This window comes from Talpa occidentalis, unplaced genomic scaffold (genome assembly GCF_014898055.3).
Source record: "Talpa occidentalis isolate TD23 unplaced genomic scaffold, MPIMG_talOcc4v2.1 talOcc4.11, whole genome shotgun sequence".
In the NCBI taxonomy this organism is placed as follows: Eukaryota; Metazoa; Chordata; class Mammalia; order Eulipotyphla; family Talpidae; genus Talpa; species Talpa occidentalis.
Window position 1 is genome coordinate 28461521 of NW_023601104.1, and position 16415 is coordinate 28477935.

At 44.4% G+C, this 16415-nt stretch overlaps 1 protein-coding gene and 1 long non-coding RNA gene across 15 annotated transcripts in view; one reads left to right on the forward strand and one right to left on the reverse strand.

Annotated features, from left to right (window-relative positions):
* TLN2 (talin 2) overlaps positions 1–13055 on the forward strand; it is a 451133-nt gene extending 438078 nt beyond the window's left edge. For all 14 annotated transcript variants that reach the window (XM_054687829.1, XM_054687842.1, XM_054687839.1 and 11 more), the window contains 5 exons: positions 1716–1841; positions 4189–4251; positions 4343–4525; positions 7306–7431; positions 8425–13055. In XM_054687829.1, coding sequence (XP_054543804.1) covers positions 1716–1841; positions 4189–4251; positions 4343–4525; positions 7306–7431; positions 8425–8553 — 627 coding nt within the window. In that variant the 3' untranslated portion in view covers positions 8554–13055. The remainder of the gene's footprint in view (positions 1–1715; positions 1842–4188; positions 4252–4342; positions 4526–7305; positions 7432–8424) is intronic.
* Positions 12151–16415, reverse strand: part of LOC119238699 (uncharacterized) — a 33562-nt gene continuing 29297 nt past the window's right edge. The window contains exon 6 of the long non-coding RNA XR_008549100.1: positions 12151–12282. This is a non-coding gene — a long non-coding RNA (uncharacterized LOC119238699). The remainder of the gene's footprint in view (positions 12283–16415) is intronic.

The window sequence follows — 16415 nt, forward strand, 5'->3', positions numbered from 1 at the left end:
ATATTTAATAAACAAGTTTTATACTCCACCTCTACCACAGGCTCCCCCACCCATCCTATAATAAGGAATCCAAAATGAGCCCACTGGATCTGAATCCATTTCTGACCGGAATATTTCTAGAGACACACTTGGTCAGAAATAAGAAAGAACATACAGCTTCTGTCTCAGAACTTCTGAAATTCTGCTGTCATCCTTCAGATCTACTAGATGTGCATTAAAATTTTATTTTGATGATGTAGATTGCAAAAATGAAAATGAGATTGGCATCGCTGATGGTCCAACATGCAGCCATTAAGAACAGGAAAAGAATTACACCCACATAGCATCCTGTCTGATGTTTCATGTGGGACCATTAATGAGCTGACTTTGCACAAACATCCCTCACTGATGCCCTAAGGTATGGCCTAGGCTAGTAAAACCATATCATTATGCAATCAGAGAGATTTCAGTTTAGATCTAGTGTAGACACTGTATGCTGCCACATGATCTTGGGCCCAGCGCTCCACCTCCCTGGCCTCGATCTCCTCACTATAATGTAGGGATAAAGATAATCACGATATAGTGCCGCCTCCCTCCCTTTTATTGAGAATTATAAGTTATTGTACACAGAAGTGCCTAATAAAGCATTTGGTACATAGTGAACACTCTTAAAAGCACACTGTTATTGCACAACATTGTAGATGTTCTTAATGCCACTGAATTTATGCCATGGGTTCAAAGGATCAATTCTATTGTGTATATTTGACCACAGATTTACAAAGAAAACTATTGCTATACCTGGCCGTCATCTCTTAGTGCCTTCATCATTACCAGCCACATGTTGACATTCTGTGTGCTGGGGGGATTAATCCACTGACTTAGATTCATAGGACATTGGTGACAGAAGGGACCTTACTGGTCATGTAGTCATAGCACCCCAAATTGTTATGTTCCAGGCAAGGACCAGATTTTGACATTTGCCCCATTCTCCAAAAGTTCTCTTCTGCATCCAAGTGGTTTTGGCAGTACAGGGCATGGGGGTGAACTTAGAGAAGAGTCCTTAATGGCCTGTCAACATCCGACAGCAGTGGCCCTTGTTCTTCCTGGGTGGAGGTGAGCTTCAGGTTTCTGGGAGACTTAAACAAGCTCTATTTTGAAGCCACGTTGCCAGGATTTCTTTTCCATCACTGGGTGATCTGTAGTTGGTATGCAACTCTGTGCTCAGCCTCAGAAATGTAAATGCTATTTTGCTTTTACTTTACCCAAGAAAAATGAAGACTTTTTATAACTAATTATAACTAATAGTCAGTAGCTAATTATTCTCTCCTTTTCTCAACTCGTCTTTGAACCTTATGGTCTGGAAGAGTGTGCCACCAGCCACTCTTTGGATTTTGATGATTATTTTGATTTGGGGTATTGATGCTGATGGAGCCTTTTAAGTATATGTGAACTTATGTCTCTTTAAAGATTCTGGGGAAATTGTCTTAGAATTTCCTGATTTAAAATTGTGCAGAATGTCAATGCTGGAACTTTTACCTTTTAGAGGGAGGTTGGGGAAGGCAGCAGATGGAGCAGCATGCTGCCAGTTTAAACTTAGGCCTTTCTACCTTGGGTATGGTTTGTCAACAAAAAACAATAGACGGATGAAGAACCAGGTCACCAAGCAGTAAGTAATTTGGCAGAAAAGGCCCTTATGGATACGAATTGCATGTGATACTATTCTCTTTTGGTTATAGCAAGCAGATGAGACTCTGGATTTTGAAGAACAGATTTTGGAAGCTGCTAAATCCATTGCTGCTGCCACAAGTGCCCTGGTCAAATCTGCCTCCGCCGCCCAGAGGGAGCTGGTGGCCCAAGGAAAGGTGGGTAGTGAACTGGTGAGGGCTGCCTATGCGGAAGCTGTAGGCATCACCAAGGAAACCAACAGGCAAGGAAGGCAAGGCCTTCCTTCAGTGAATTGCCCAACTCTCTAAAAACTCTGCTGAGACGTGACAAACAGAATGAAGAGTTTGGCTTCCCAGCCTCTCATCTGCTTCTCATTAAGGAAAGCATCCCACTCCAGACAGTCATCAGGGCCTGAATAAGACATTTATAGTCCCACTGTACATTAGGCTATTTAAAGACACAAGCTATCATATTTTCCTGGCGGATGGCTATACACGCACCATCATCGGGGACTTTATAATACTGTTTTCCAAATCCAAGGGCTCCATTCATTTTTTCAGAACCTTTGAGATGAATGTTGTCCAACTTTGTAGTTAGCGTTTTCCTGAACCCATTGGTCAAAAGGCCAGTCTGGTTTTAAATCTGAAATTTCTTCGATCTGCTTCATCTCATCACCCATTCCATCTGCATTACCTTGAAAGCATAGTTCTTTTTCAGTGATCCAAAGGATTAATAGTACATTAGATTAAATCCTGGATATGGGAAGGTCTTCCAGTATAAAACATTCCATGTGTCTTGTTATTCCTGTACAACATGGAACCACCCCAACCGCTTTCAAACAAGGAGGCACTACAGAAATCTTGTCAAGTTGTGGGTTGAAGAAATTTGCTTACCATAATTGTCAGTCCTTTTCATTTGCTATTAAAAGGCCTTTGCTATCTGTGTACAAATAAATGAATCTGATCATGTCTTGACCTAAGCCTTGTAATGTGGACAGCAAGTTATACCTAGCTACTGAGCTTCCTTCTTCCTCTAGCAAGTCTCTTGACAGCTTAGCTATGTCTTAGTCCAGCCCACATACTTTGGCTACTCTTTATAAGCCATCGTGTGATATTCAATACTGATTTATATCCATCTCCACAACTGGCATGCAACCTTTCCCTTTGTGCTTATTACTTATGCCTGTAGGCTTAGCATAGTGCCACCCTTACTTACTGAGTTGTTGCTGACTGATCAGGGTATAAAGACCAAAAATGGGTCATTGAGAAGATCACCTGATCAAAAAATTTCAGTTTATTTCAACATTAATGAAGGACTGCTGTATGCCAGACACATTGCTAAATTCTAGAAAATCTAATTTGGATGTGACAGAGCCTCTGTCTTTCCAGGAACTTACAGGTTAAGGCACTTTAAAAGTTGATAGAGGTTCCACTGGACTTAGGTGAACCATAAGATTATGTGCCAGACTTCGAGGTTTTACCTGACATTCAGTCAGGCCTGATAGGTTGTGTGTGATTACTGACAGATCCCCAATTTCAAATTCAAATTGAGAGACTTATCTCTATTTCCCCGGCACCTACCATGTGTATAAATATATTTCCTCCCATAGCTACTTCCCCTCTATCTCAACAGGAAATGTTTCATTTGTTCACATAAGTTCCTTTTTTAAAAAAATTTATTTATTTATGCATACAAGAACTGGGGTATAGGCCAGAGGCGCAGGGGGTAAGATGATTCACCACAGACAGAGTGGGGAACAGAACAGGCAGATGGATTGAAATACATTGCTGAGGGGAGCAGCAGGTGAGGCAGGAGAAGTCTGCTGCACCATGTAGGTTAGCTCCCTGGCTGGCTGGAGATCGAACTCGTGCTGTAGTGGCTGCGGATAGCTTCCTAGTGCTGCGATTTAACCCCCTGTGCCACCAGGGAGGCCTCTATTCACATAATTTCTAAGTAAAAACATAGGTGGTCTTATATCAAGCCTCTTCTCTCCCCATCTCTGATAAAATGGTCAATATTCAAGTTAAGTCTATACCTAGTTGTATGAAGGGAGACACCTCCCTCCCCTTTTTCACATTATCATCCAGAAAGTCACAGTGTGGAATCCAGGATCAGTAGTCAAGAGAGATTTAAGTTTTTCTTGACCCCTGAAAGAAGAGATCTCAGTAGCTCTCATGTTTGAAATGGAGAATGGTCAGCAAAGGAAATAAACATGTAAAGACAGCCCTAACCCATCATTTCTGAGCTATTTTCCCAGAAACACAATACCTACAATAAAATGGAAGCCATTGTGAGCATTTCAGATGGATTCCAGGTGGAAACAGCCAGAATATGCAGTCCTAGAATGGCCAGGGGCCGGTGGGGGTGGGGGGGTTTGTCAGAGAAAGAGGCTCCATCATCACAGCTGATGCTCTTAGTGGGATTTCTCAGTGGTGCTGTGTGTCCAGTGATGTTCCTCTCTAGTTCCGGGGCAAGGTGGGCTTGAGAGACTGTTACCCTGGGCCTTCTAGCTCTCACTGCAGATTTCAAAACTCCTCACTCTAGGTGGGCTCCATCCCTGCCAATGCTGCAGATGACGGACAGTGGTCACAGGGACTGATTTCAGCCGTGAGTCACCTTTTCCTTCCTCCCCATTTGTTTTTTGGGTCATCAGAGAGAGGTTTCAGCCTTGAGTCACTTCTCTGTTGACTGTCCCCAGGCCCGGATGGTGGCAGCTGCAACCAGCAGTCTCTGCGAGGCAGCCAATGCCTCCGTTCAGGGACATGCCAGTGAGGAGAAGCTCATCTCATCCGCCAAGCAGGTTGCTGCTTCCACAGCTCAGCTGCTTGTGGCCTGCAAAGTGAAGGCCGATCAGGATTCAGAGGCCATGAGGCGGCTACAGGTAATGGTCACTGATGCTGGTGGGAAAATACTCCTGTTGGAGCGGGTAAGTGTCGCCAAAGGAGACAGTCTCACTTCTTGGCATGACCCACCAGGCCTTCCATCAGCCAACTCTGTCCTACTCTTCTCATTTTCTAGTATGTGTGGCCATGCATCCTACACCTGCTGCCCAACCAAACTGACATTCTCCATGTGTGCCTTCCAGTCTCCTGCAATGGGGCCCTCACTCACCCAGAACATCCTGGTTATTTCCCCACCAGCCTGACCTGGTGAATGTCTAATCATCTCCTAATGACTCACCTCCAAAGTCACCTTTTCTGGGAAGCCCTCCTTGACTCCAAAGTAGTAATTCCCTCTGTCATGCCAGAGAGCCTGACCAGACCATTCTTAGGGCTCCTGTCACCTGAACCACCATGTTTATCTTTATGTCTGTCTTTGACAAGGCTCTGAGCTTCTTAGGGTACCACATTCTTCCCCTTATGTCTCTTACACTAAAGATGGTGCCTATTTCAGTGGAGGCCACCATTCACTGCTCATTAAAAAGAGGAGTGAAACGACTGAGGAATTTATATGAGACTTTTGCTAAGGTTTCCCAGAACCCAATGAACATGCTTATAAAGGTGACAATCGAGTCCTTCCCAGGGCACATATATTTTCCTGGGTGTTTTCATCATAAATGTACTTTATGGAAGACATGTTTAGTAAAAAAAAAAAAAAAAAATCACACAGCCTGCATGTCTTTACATGCCAAATATTATTTTTTTCTCTTCCTGTTTTATATTCAAAATAATTTTGTCTAGTTGTAATCAAAGCAAGAGTCAGTCTGCACTTTTTCCCTTAACATGTTATCATACATATCTTTTTCCTTAAAGAAAAGGCTTCATAATTTCTCTTTGCAATGCTAACTGGTCCATTCTTCATGAGTTTCATTTTTAATAATTGCATGAGATGACATCAACTGTGCCAGAGTTTCCCTGTACTTTGGATATTTTGTTTGTTTCCAATTTTCTAGATTTTCATTATTATAAGCATTATAATGCAAATGTTTATGTGACTAAAAAAACCTTTGTATAAGTCATGAATAAAATGATAAATGCATAAATATTTGGATAGTTCTACCAAAACTCAGAACTTGTTTTACTTTGAAATTATATTTCTATTGATTGGTCTTCCTGAGTCTCTCTCAAACCCATCTCTCTCTTCTGACTCCTGGGATAAGCACAGGACCCTCAGGAGATGTGTGAATGTGTGATTTGTAGGATTTGGAGACGCCTCAGATAAAAACATCCTGAGTTCTAGTCTGGCCCCTGCTATGTATTGTGTATGATCTTACATACATCAGCCAGAACTTTTCAGGCCTTAGTTGCCTCATTTGAAAATAACAATCAAGATACCTAAATTGACTCTTATGAGGGTCAAAGAAATGTGAAAGTACTTCATAAGTGCTGAGGATTACACAGATGTCACACAGCATCACTCATATTATTATTATTATTACTCCTTTACTGGGCATGGCACTGTCCCCAGAGGACAGTACAATGACCCAGAGGTTCTCTGGGACTAGGCAGACTTTGGTTTAAATCCCATCTCTATAACTTACTGGCCACAGGATTTTTGATAAGCTACTTAGCCTCAGTTTCTACATCGGAAAAGTGAATTAGTGATTTCTGACATCATAAAGCTATTTTGAGAATAAGTACATAATGACTACTTGTCAGATATTAATTGGCTTCCCCTTTCTGTCTTGTGTGAGCCCTTGGGGGGCTTTGCATCACCAGCCAGAGGAGGCAGTTAGCTCTGAATGAGAAAAGCTCTTAACTTTCTGTTGCTAACCACCAAGTGCAAACTGTTGACTCTGAGAGGCCCTGGGCTTGGAATATAGGAGGTTTATTGAAGCCTTGGCCACCATTAGAAGAAAATCCTATGCCTTAGCTGGCAGAAGACAATTCCCTGGGGTCATGCTTCATGAGCACCAAAAGAAAACTGGTGTGAACCTACTGAAGAGCTAGTACTTCACATTAAAAAATCATAGACTTCACATTACCCTTCTCTAGCAATTGTCCCATCCTTGAGCATGTGACATAAAGCCCAACTATAACTCAAAAAAATTTTTTTCTAAATGTCCTGTGTTACCAGGGGATTCCCAGCCCTTACATGCTGGGGTAGGTTATACACTCATTGCCCTTCATTCCCTTAAAAAAATACTCAGTATAGGGGCCATCCCTGGGCAACCACTGCCAGATCCTGGGGATTCAAGTCACAGCCCCAAACCTCAAATTGTTTACTGCCCAAGAGAAAGGCAGACACAGTGTGGTGATGTCTGCAAAGAAGCTCAGAGCACTCCAGAAGCACCAGGAAGGCGGGGTCCTGGGGGAGTAGTGAGACCAAGGCATCAGAAAAAGTAATGTCTTAGACAAGTCCTCAATTATATCTGTGTTGCATGCGACAGGGGATGATGATTCTCTCAACCAAGAAGACAGCCTCTAAGTGTGTGTCCATTAACACACTGCTATGATCATTTATTTGCCTATTGTAATTCCCTCATATTTGTGTATTCTTGGAGTCTGGGAACTGTATTTCATGAGCTGAGGTTAGATGGGTGCCAATGTTGGTAGAATCAATGGACAAATGAGCAGATAGACACTAACTAGAGAGAACCTCTGTGTTATGGTTGGCTAATAAATTGATTCATAACCTCATGAATTGTACTTTCATGTCTGTTCTTGCAGGATCCAAATGGCTGTCTCTGATGATATAATGTATGTTCTGTTCCCTCTCCAGGCAGCGGGAAATGCTGTGAAAAGAGCTTCAGACAATCTTGTTCGTGCAGCCCAGAAGGCAGCATTTGGGAAAGCTGATGATGATGATGTCGTAGTGAAAACAAAGTTTGTAGGGGGCATTGCTCAGGTTTGTGATTAAATCTAGACAGTGCTTACTCCCCATATAAGCATTGTTATAACAGAGACACAAAATAATGGTGACTTAAACAAGATGGAAGCTTATTTCTTCCTCCTCTAGCAGTCTAAGGTAATGTAGTGGTTCCTTTGTGTCTGAGACTCATATTCCATCTGCCTTCTTGTAACAATATCTTGTTATCCCCGAAGATATGCCCTTGTCTACTTGATCCAAGATAGTTAAATACCCATTGGTCCTTCCAGCCACCAAGAAGAGGAGGAATAGGGGCTGCGTGTCTCTGGCTTTGCATGTATCATGTCCTCTCACATGCTATTGGTCAGCACTTACTCACGTGGCCCACCTGTCTGCCAAGGAGGCTGGTAAATGTAGTAATCTTTTCTGAGGAGCCATGCACCTAACTAAAAATTGGGGATTCTATCATAGAAATTGAGACATTCAAGGACAGCAATATAATTATGTAAATAAAATGATGCATTTAGAGATGCTGTCCACTCCAGGTATTTGAACTCTACAGAGATAATGAATGGTGACCCCTTCTTAGAAATTTTGTAGAATAGATGGTGTTCTGTCTTAGGAAGGAATGCATTTTTGTGCATATAAATGAGAAGGATTTCAGGAAATTAGGCTTACAGTTTGGGGTATGTGTTGGTATAAACCTATTATATGAGACTGATTTTCTGCCAAGAGCACTGAGGCCCCATTACTGAAGTTATTCATTCCTGTGAGCCTGATACATAATGGAGATGACATGGATGTTTGCTGTTTAATCAGTGTCTAGAAGTCAGCTTGTTTTCTTGGGTCAACTGGATCATTGGTCTCAAAACCCTGGCACAGAGGCTGGTCCTACAACCAAGATGCAATTCCTGGCACACTGATGTGTCCCACTGCAGCAGAGGCCATGGGTGCTCATGAAGCAAGTGGTGGAGAGGGAAGGTGTTTTCCTAGAAAGTTGTAGATCCATCCAGTTTGTTGCTTTCCTTCTAGATCATTGCTGCCCAGGAAGAAATGCTGAAGAAAGAACGAGAACTGGAAGAAGCTAGAAAAAAATTGGCCCAGATCCGCCAGCAGCAGTATAAATTCCTACCCACTGAACTGAGGGAGGATGAAGGTTAAGGCCAGAGCCCAGGTGGTGAGCCCCAGGGAACAGCTCTACAAGAACTGGACAGACAGTGTTCCTGAGAGGCTGGGCATATACCTGGAAACAGCCTGCCTCCCCCTGGGGCCTGCCCAGAGCCCTGAGTGCTCATGCCCACTTCTCTGTCCTGTCAGGCACCACTGCATGATCATGTCACACGGTACAGTGTCCCACCCACAGCTCCTCCACCACCTCCCCTCATGCCTCACCATATCTCAGGAGAGAGGGGGGCACACGTTTCGTGGACTATTACCAAAAAAGGAGAAGTCAGTATTATGTCGTTCTCAGACACCTTTGCTTTTGTTGGCCCTTCTCTAGCCCTGTTCCTGGGCCTTTTGTGAAATCTTGATTGGAAAAAAAATAACAGCTTGGGAGAAATCACTGATGTCATAGATAATGCAAGATGTTCTACTCCCTCAGGAGAAGATGGAAGTTGCAGTTGGACACAGATAATAAAAGCCACAAATATAATCCAGTGTGGACTCCAGGAGGGTGACCAAAGTCCCCCTTCCATGTCTGAAACACTGGCTTACCCAGAGGGTAAAGAAATCCTACTCCTGTTTGCACGCTTTCTTGCCTCAGTGTGTAAGCTCCTTGTACAGTCTAGACCCATCTTGTATTCTGTGGCCCAGAAAATCAAACAGTGATTTTTTTTTCCCTCCATAATCCAAAGGACAGAGTTATGGGGCGCTATCAGGGCTTGGTGAGCAGGAGCTGTAATAAAATATGTGGGCTCCTTACTCTACAGAGACTGTTTCAGTTCATACAAATTCATCCACACAAACTCATGTCCCACAAATGAACATCAATACAACATCTCCCTCATAAATAGTAAAAGTGGGGATTTAGCTGGAGTCAAGCACTTTTTTGATAACTCCTTTCCGGTCTTCTCTGCACTCAAAATCATCAGAATTCGTTATTGGAAGGCATCTATTAAAAAAAAATCTATCACCTGTCCTCCATCCTAAGATGGGCATTTTTCTCTGTTTCAGCATTCTTAAAGTGTAGATGCATCCTGAAGTCAATACAAACCTTTAACAAGATTGTTTTGCATACTATCATATCTTCTAAGGGAAGACGTGATATTTTCGGAGTTCATCTTCTGGATGCCACTCTTGCAGAAATTCATATTTTTCCACTCTTTAACTTTCCAGAACCCTGTCCTTGGAAAAACATTTTAAGCCTTGACTTTACCTTTAATCTGAGCCTGTACCCAAGTCAGTACATGGGAGACGAATGACTTGTGGATAGGTGCTAATGCATCTATCGTGTCTTTGAAAGGATCTGATGGGGGGACAATAGAGGTAGGTGAACATGTGGGATGACTGTTGAGAACGATCATTCCTCACTTCTCTGCAATTTTGTGGTGTCATGTTCTCATAATTCATCTACAGTATAGTTTCAAAGTTACACCCAGGGGGGAACGTCAATGCTGTGATCCTAAAAATGTGACACCTCAAGACCTTGCCCAACAGTCCTGCCTTAACAGACCCTCCCCCATGTCATGGTTATAGGATACAATTAAACATTTGACAGTTTTTCATATTTATAAGAGACTTGTAAGTGCTACATGTTGATTTGGTTTTTTTCCTCAGACATCTAGAAAGCTAGAGGAAATAATACCTAAGGAAAAGGCAAGTGGAATGTAGAGGGAGGCAGGCACCAACTCTGAAAAGGAGGGAGCCTTGGCTCTCAGGGGAAAGGTAACCCTCTTTCAATGGACAAGTACAACTCTTCGTCCCTGCCCTGGGGTGCACCCCTGCAGACCTCAGGGGAAAAACTCCTGGGGTGGGGGGAGGAGGGGTTCTTCCTGAGAGGTACTCCATGGATGGATAAGAGTGCAATCTGAACATCTTAGGAAGCAGCGTTCCTAAAGTTCAGAGTCAAGACATGAAAATGGCTTTATGGAGCAGCACTCTGGGGGCCTCCATGGCCTGCCCTTTTTTTTTCTTCCAACCTGTGGTATTGCCCTCTCCCCTTCGCCTGTCCCGTCATGGCCTGCTTCCCAGGAACCAGTGAGTTCTCTGTCCCTGCCTTGAGAGTTGTTTAAAACCTACATTTGCCACTAGGAAAACCTCCAGAGACAGGCCAAATGGAAAGGCCTGTCCATGTCAACCTCAAAGAACAGGCATAAAATTTATTTTCACAGAACTTGTATCAGTATCTTCCTGTCTGGGGTGTTCTGCTGCTAGGATCTTTTGGGAAGTCGGTTCCAAATTGTCACCAAGTATGCTGCTGGTTCTTCATTTGTCCTTTCTCATTTCATAAAATGGTTGCAAGGCTATACTTTGGGCATTAATCAATAGGTGCTACTGCAGGTGTCCCACATGACTTGAGGGGGGATTTGTTGTTCTTCAGAAGGAAATGCCACAGATAGTTGAATTTTGGGATGTAGCTTTTATTTCAAAACATCTAATAAGAGGATGGTTTCAGTGTAAATATGGGCCAGAGGAAATCCATTTCTCCTGTGCAGGGGGTACAGATGTGCCAAGAAGGAAACTAACTGGGTTTTGAATCCTTACGCTAATCATTGTGAAAGAAATTCTGGTCCCTGAAGGTCAAAAAGGGACTTCAGAACTACCCAGGGAATAAAAAATTGAATTTAGCTTGGTTCTGCCTTTCAAGAAGTCTCTGGATAATGATGCTAAAACCACATTCAATTAAACAACCACCCCTTGTTTAAACTCTGCCAGTGTCCAGTTGGGTGTTGCCCTGATAGTCAGTACAGGCAGGTACCTGGGTGGTCCTCAAGTCAGGTGTCCTGGGACCACAGGCTACCGACAGCAGGGCCAGTGGGCCACAAATGATGAGCAGCCTGTACCACAGCCTGTGCTCCTGACACAAAGCCCTTTAGAATTTTCATAGGCTTTCCCTGCTTGTCCTGGGCGTTTTATCAGTCAATTTAAAGAAAACCAAAGTCTATTCCTAATTTGTGAAGACATTGTAACCAAATTTCACCATCCTCTCCCCACTTCACCCTCACACTGAGTGAACCCTGTTAACCAGGAAACAAGGCAACAGTGGTTAAAAAAAAAAAAAAATCATGGACTCTGCTCCCTGGGGATTCACAGGCCTCCTGCTCATGAGCTTGTTTCCTCCTTGGCACATGATCCCTTAAATCTTCTCTCCTGGTTCTGAGATTCTGGGCTCTGTAGGGCCTCTGGGGATTCTGGCCATAAAACTCCAACACAGATTTTCAGCCTGTACAGTCCTCAGCCTCCTGCTGACCAAAGGAACGGCCCCCTTGGAAAGCCTTATGGGAACCAAAGAATTGGGAGGAAATGTCAACTTCAGATTAAGTGGCAGCAGAGTTTAGAAACCCAAAGATCCTGACAGCTGTGCTGGTGACTCGGGTCCTGCCTCTCCACAGCCTCTGGAGGGGTCTCTGCAGGGAAAAAAAGGTGTCTTCCCCAACAGGGTTCCCTAGTACTACCACTTAAAAGCGACCAAGACTGCTGCTCCATCTTTTTTAGCTTGTTCTTGGTATGTTGTGTTCATGGACCTTAAGAACAGGTGTGAGATAGAGGTGAGCTGCTATTAACTGAATAAAAACAAACTGCAAAGAGACATTTCTGTAAAAGAGGTTTGGATTTGACTTTCCTCTGAACCCATCTTCCGGCCCTCCCGATAAGTGTCCATGTGTAAGTCACCCGCTGGAATCTCCTGGATCCTCCAAACTGGATTTCAGCAGTGGCCTCTTCATCAAACTGTAAAATCCATAAGCAAACGGAAAGCTAAGCTCTGCCCTGTGTCATAATGTCTTTATTGATCTGATCACATAAATTATTTTTTTTAATTCTCCAGAAATAAACTTTTAAAGGAATGAACTTGTGTGAAAGTCTCGTCGGAACAGGAGAAAGATGGAAGAGAGGGAAGAGAATGTGTCTTCACCATGTAAGAGAAATTCCATCAGGAGCACTGGCTCTGTAGTTACAGATGAGTATGAAAAGAGTATAGAGGCTGTGTGTGTGTGTTTGCGTTCGTGTGTGTGTGTGTGTGGCAAAGTCACAGGGCACCACTGAATTCAATGCAATTTTGCTAACACTCTGAGGAAACGCAAAAGAAATAGGCCTTGAATGGGAAGATGCAATTATTTTCCTCAGAAAAAAGCAGGCTTCCTGCATAAGTAGCTCCGGGGCATTTTGACCACACATGCTAGCTGGTGTGGAAGACTGTGCAGCTGAATACAGCATGCAAATGCTCTTTCCAAGCTTGACTCTGGGCTCAACCTGGAAAAGCTTCCACCTCTGCCATTGAAGGTCTTCAATGGCAGGGATTATTATATCCTGTAGGGAGCAGGTGCAGATTCTTGGCCAGAGCTCTTGTTGGGGGAAACCAGACTCAGAAAAATGTGAGGTTTTTCTAATCTGCAAGAGGCAGAAGTCAAAGAATCACCGTAGCAACAGAGAAAGTGTCACTGGTATGTCTAGCAACTAAGGATTATTTTCTCTCTTTAAATGGTGATTTAGAACCCCTAGGCCAATTGCTAATGTTTTTTTATCTTTGACTTAGTAACAGAAGTAAGGATGAGATGCAGTCCAAGAGGGCGTGAGGGGATCAAATGTTTGTGGAGACCCCCTGTGTGGGTTGGGCAGACGACTCCCCCAGCTGATGCAGCCATGGAGAAGGAGGTTTGTCCATTTTGCAGAGGGCCTGTTCAGGACTGTGAGGCAGGTAGTGGTGGCAGGTGTGAGATTGGAATTGGCCTGTAGGAATTCAGATTCTCTGTGCTGCTGAATCAGGCTGTCCACCATCAAAGACCTCACTGAGGGCCCCATTCACTATGCAGGACACTGGGAACCTTACCTAATTCCCAGAGGAGGTTACAGCCCGAGAAGGCAAACACTCCACTGAGCCAGGGCTGTGGGAAAAGAGGGCAGAATCCTGGAATTTGAAGAAAAGGCATTTGAATCTAATTCCTAATGAACAGGAGTTTTCCAGACATAGAAGGAGTGGGGAATCCCAGGCAACAGGAGCTGCACATACTGAGGCCTGGACTTATGAAGGGGTGGATTGCTTAGAGGAACGAGCTGTGCAGTGAGGTCAGAACTTCAGCTCAGGGCGTGTGGCACAAAGGGGTGGGCCAGGAACACATCCCGAAGGGCCTGTGTCAGGCCAGGGCACTTGGAATTCTTATGAGATGAATGGCTCTGCAGGAACATCAGAAGAGATAGTCTGTCTTTGGATAATTCACCAAGGAGTAGAGGTAAAGTAACAAAGTTCAGCAACTCAGGAGTGAGGGAGGACTCAAGCTGCTGTGCAAGAAAAATGCAGAGCAAGGAAAGAGGGTGGGAGTCCAGCCAAAGAGCCTCCCTAGGGGCAGCTGCCGAACTGCTGAGGACAGGTCAGGCTTTATTAAAGGGGATGTTTCATCTCTAGAGAGCTAACACTGTCCACTTACCATGTGCCAGGCACTGACCTGGAGTACCCTCATTTAATCCCTACCATGCCAGGTACATATGGCACTGTCCTCATTTTATAGAGAAGTTACACAGCTAGCAGAGCACCATATAAAGATGGCCCAGCCAGTGAAAGGCCAAGTTAACACTCAAACTCCGGTTATTCTCAAACTGTATGTGTTTAACCAACGGCCTGTGGAAACCTGGCAGATTAGATAGAAGTTAGGATGATGGCTCAAGGGGAGCAGTGGGAACCACGGGTGCAAGTGGCCCAGCCTAGGACTTGCTAGAGGGACTGCTGGGTAATTGGGGACAGGGAGGATGGGAGTATTGGAGGCTGGGGAAAAGATGGGAAGTTTGCATTTGTCTGGGGGTGACTGGGGTATCTGAAGGGTCACTGAAGGAGTACCCAGCTAATGAACTTTAATAGGCAGATTACAGAGAGCCTGGCTTTATTCCTACCCCGTGTTTCCACAATCCTGATTTGGGGTCTTGGCTTCCACACCACAACTCTATCCTGAGTCCAAAGCACTGGTGCCCAGGAGTAACTGATAATTCAGAGAAATTCACCCATGTTTTTATTTGAACAGTCTCCATTTTGAATAGTGATTGTAGCAGTTTTGCTGCCGGGACTCCTCAGGTGAGAAGTCCTAACCCCAGGCGCTCTGTGTCCAGGGCTGGTGTGGGTGATGCTGCCTCTGAGAGGGAAGGTAACAAGCTCAGTACTTGCAACCATAATAAGAGTTTCCTTTCTGCTTGGGAATCTTTCTCAGAGACTCTGGCTTATTTTTAGAAAGAGAAGTTTAATTCTGTTAAGTCCAGAATTGAATGTTGAAGAAATGATTTCTGGGTTCACCAGCAGGCTGGCTATGTTTCTAATTGTGGCTGGGTCTTATGAGAGGGGCCCTGAGCCAGGTGTTGCCAGCACCGGATACTGCAAGGGCCTTCAGGGGGAAGCAGGAAGGGAGAGGTGGCCTGGATGCCTAAGCATGAGGGAAGATGCAAAGAGAATAAAAGGCACGGTGCTGTGCTTCAGAATTCTTAGACCATCCTGGGGAAGGCAGTCTGTGGCAAGGGAAGCGAGAACAAGGCACGGTGCCCACTGTTGGGTTGAAGGCTGGGAGGGCACAGGGACTTGCGAGGAGGTGGGTGGGCTGGAGCACATCCCAACGGGTGGGAATCAGTTAGGCTGGGGCTACCAGATAGGAGCAGAAAGCACATTTGGCATGCAGGCAGGAGTTGGGCATGAAGAGAAAGACCCATGAAGAGGCCTGAAACTTAAGAGGCAAAGGCCACTTTCCCTTGGAAACAGAGAAGAGACACAGCAGACCCTTCAAGCTGAATGCCCTTCTGCCTTAGGTCCCATTCTTCATGCCTGTGAATTCACCATCAACTTATATGATGGCTGAGAAGTTTGGGGCCATGAAGCAAACTGACAGCCCCATTCTTGGGCTTGCCTCCTGGAGGCCCCATGTTGGTTGAGAAAATGGGTCCTGACAAAGCAGATCTGCCCATCATGGGCTGTTTCAGGGTCACAGGGAGGAAAGCCCTTTGCATCCAAGTTTGCTGTTCACATTGTTACGCATCCTGGCTGGTTTTGACCACAGGGGGCAGTGTGGTTCCACAGACACAGCTAGGGCATCCCTGCCTTCCTTTAGGGAAAAGGGGGCCTTCATGATCAAATCAAGCTTAAGAATAATAGTATTGAAGTTCAACAAGTTAATACCTTAAGAAATCTCTATGAGAATGCATATAATAGATGGTGTTACCCTAATTGTTTTTGTGGACTCAGCACTTTTTTCTAATTTCAGCATATTTTGAGGATTAAATATTGCAAGGATCTTTCCTTAGGCAGCCCTGTTCTCAAGCCCTGTTGGGATTTGTCTCTCTCTCCCCTTCCTGCCTAGCACATACAGCATACTCTGTCTAGTATTACTAAGTAATATTTCATCTATGCAGCAACCTCATCTATGTCGCAGGCAGACATCTTGTCACATGTCACCTCCCCAGCACCTAAATCCAACTTGTGGATGTATGAGATACGTGATAAAGGTTGATTGTCTGAGACTATGCAATGAGCAACCGGTATTTATGGCGTGGTGCTCACTATTTTGATTTGAATGACTGATTTGAACTTGAATAGGCAAAAAAAAAAAAAAAAAAAAAGTTGTCCCCAAGCAGTCACCACACACCACACCTGTCCTTTTTTGGCCCCCAACCCTAACATGGCCCCACCATGCCACTGGGCAGCACTATTGCTAAAATGGCTTTTCTGAAAATTGCTTTCCCAATGTCCCCTGCTTAACAGAGCTGCAAAGAAACACAATAATAGTGAATATCCAGAAACTTCCTGGTGACACTTATTGTTCAGCAAAGTTGAGAAGATGGGCCCCAGCCAGAAGGGGGTTGCTAATGAAATATTGAAAGAACCTCAGCCACTG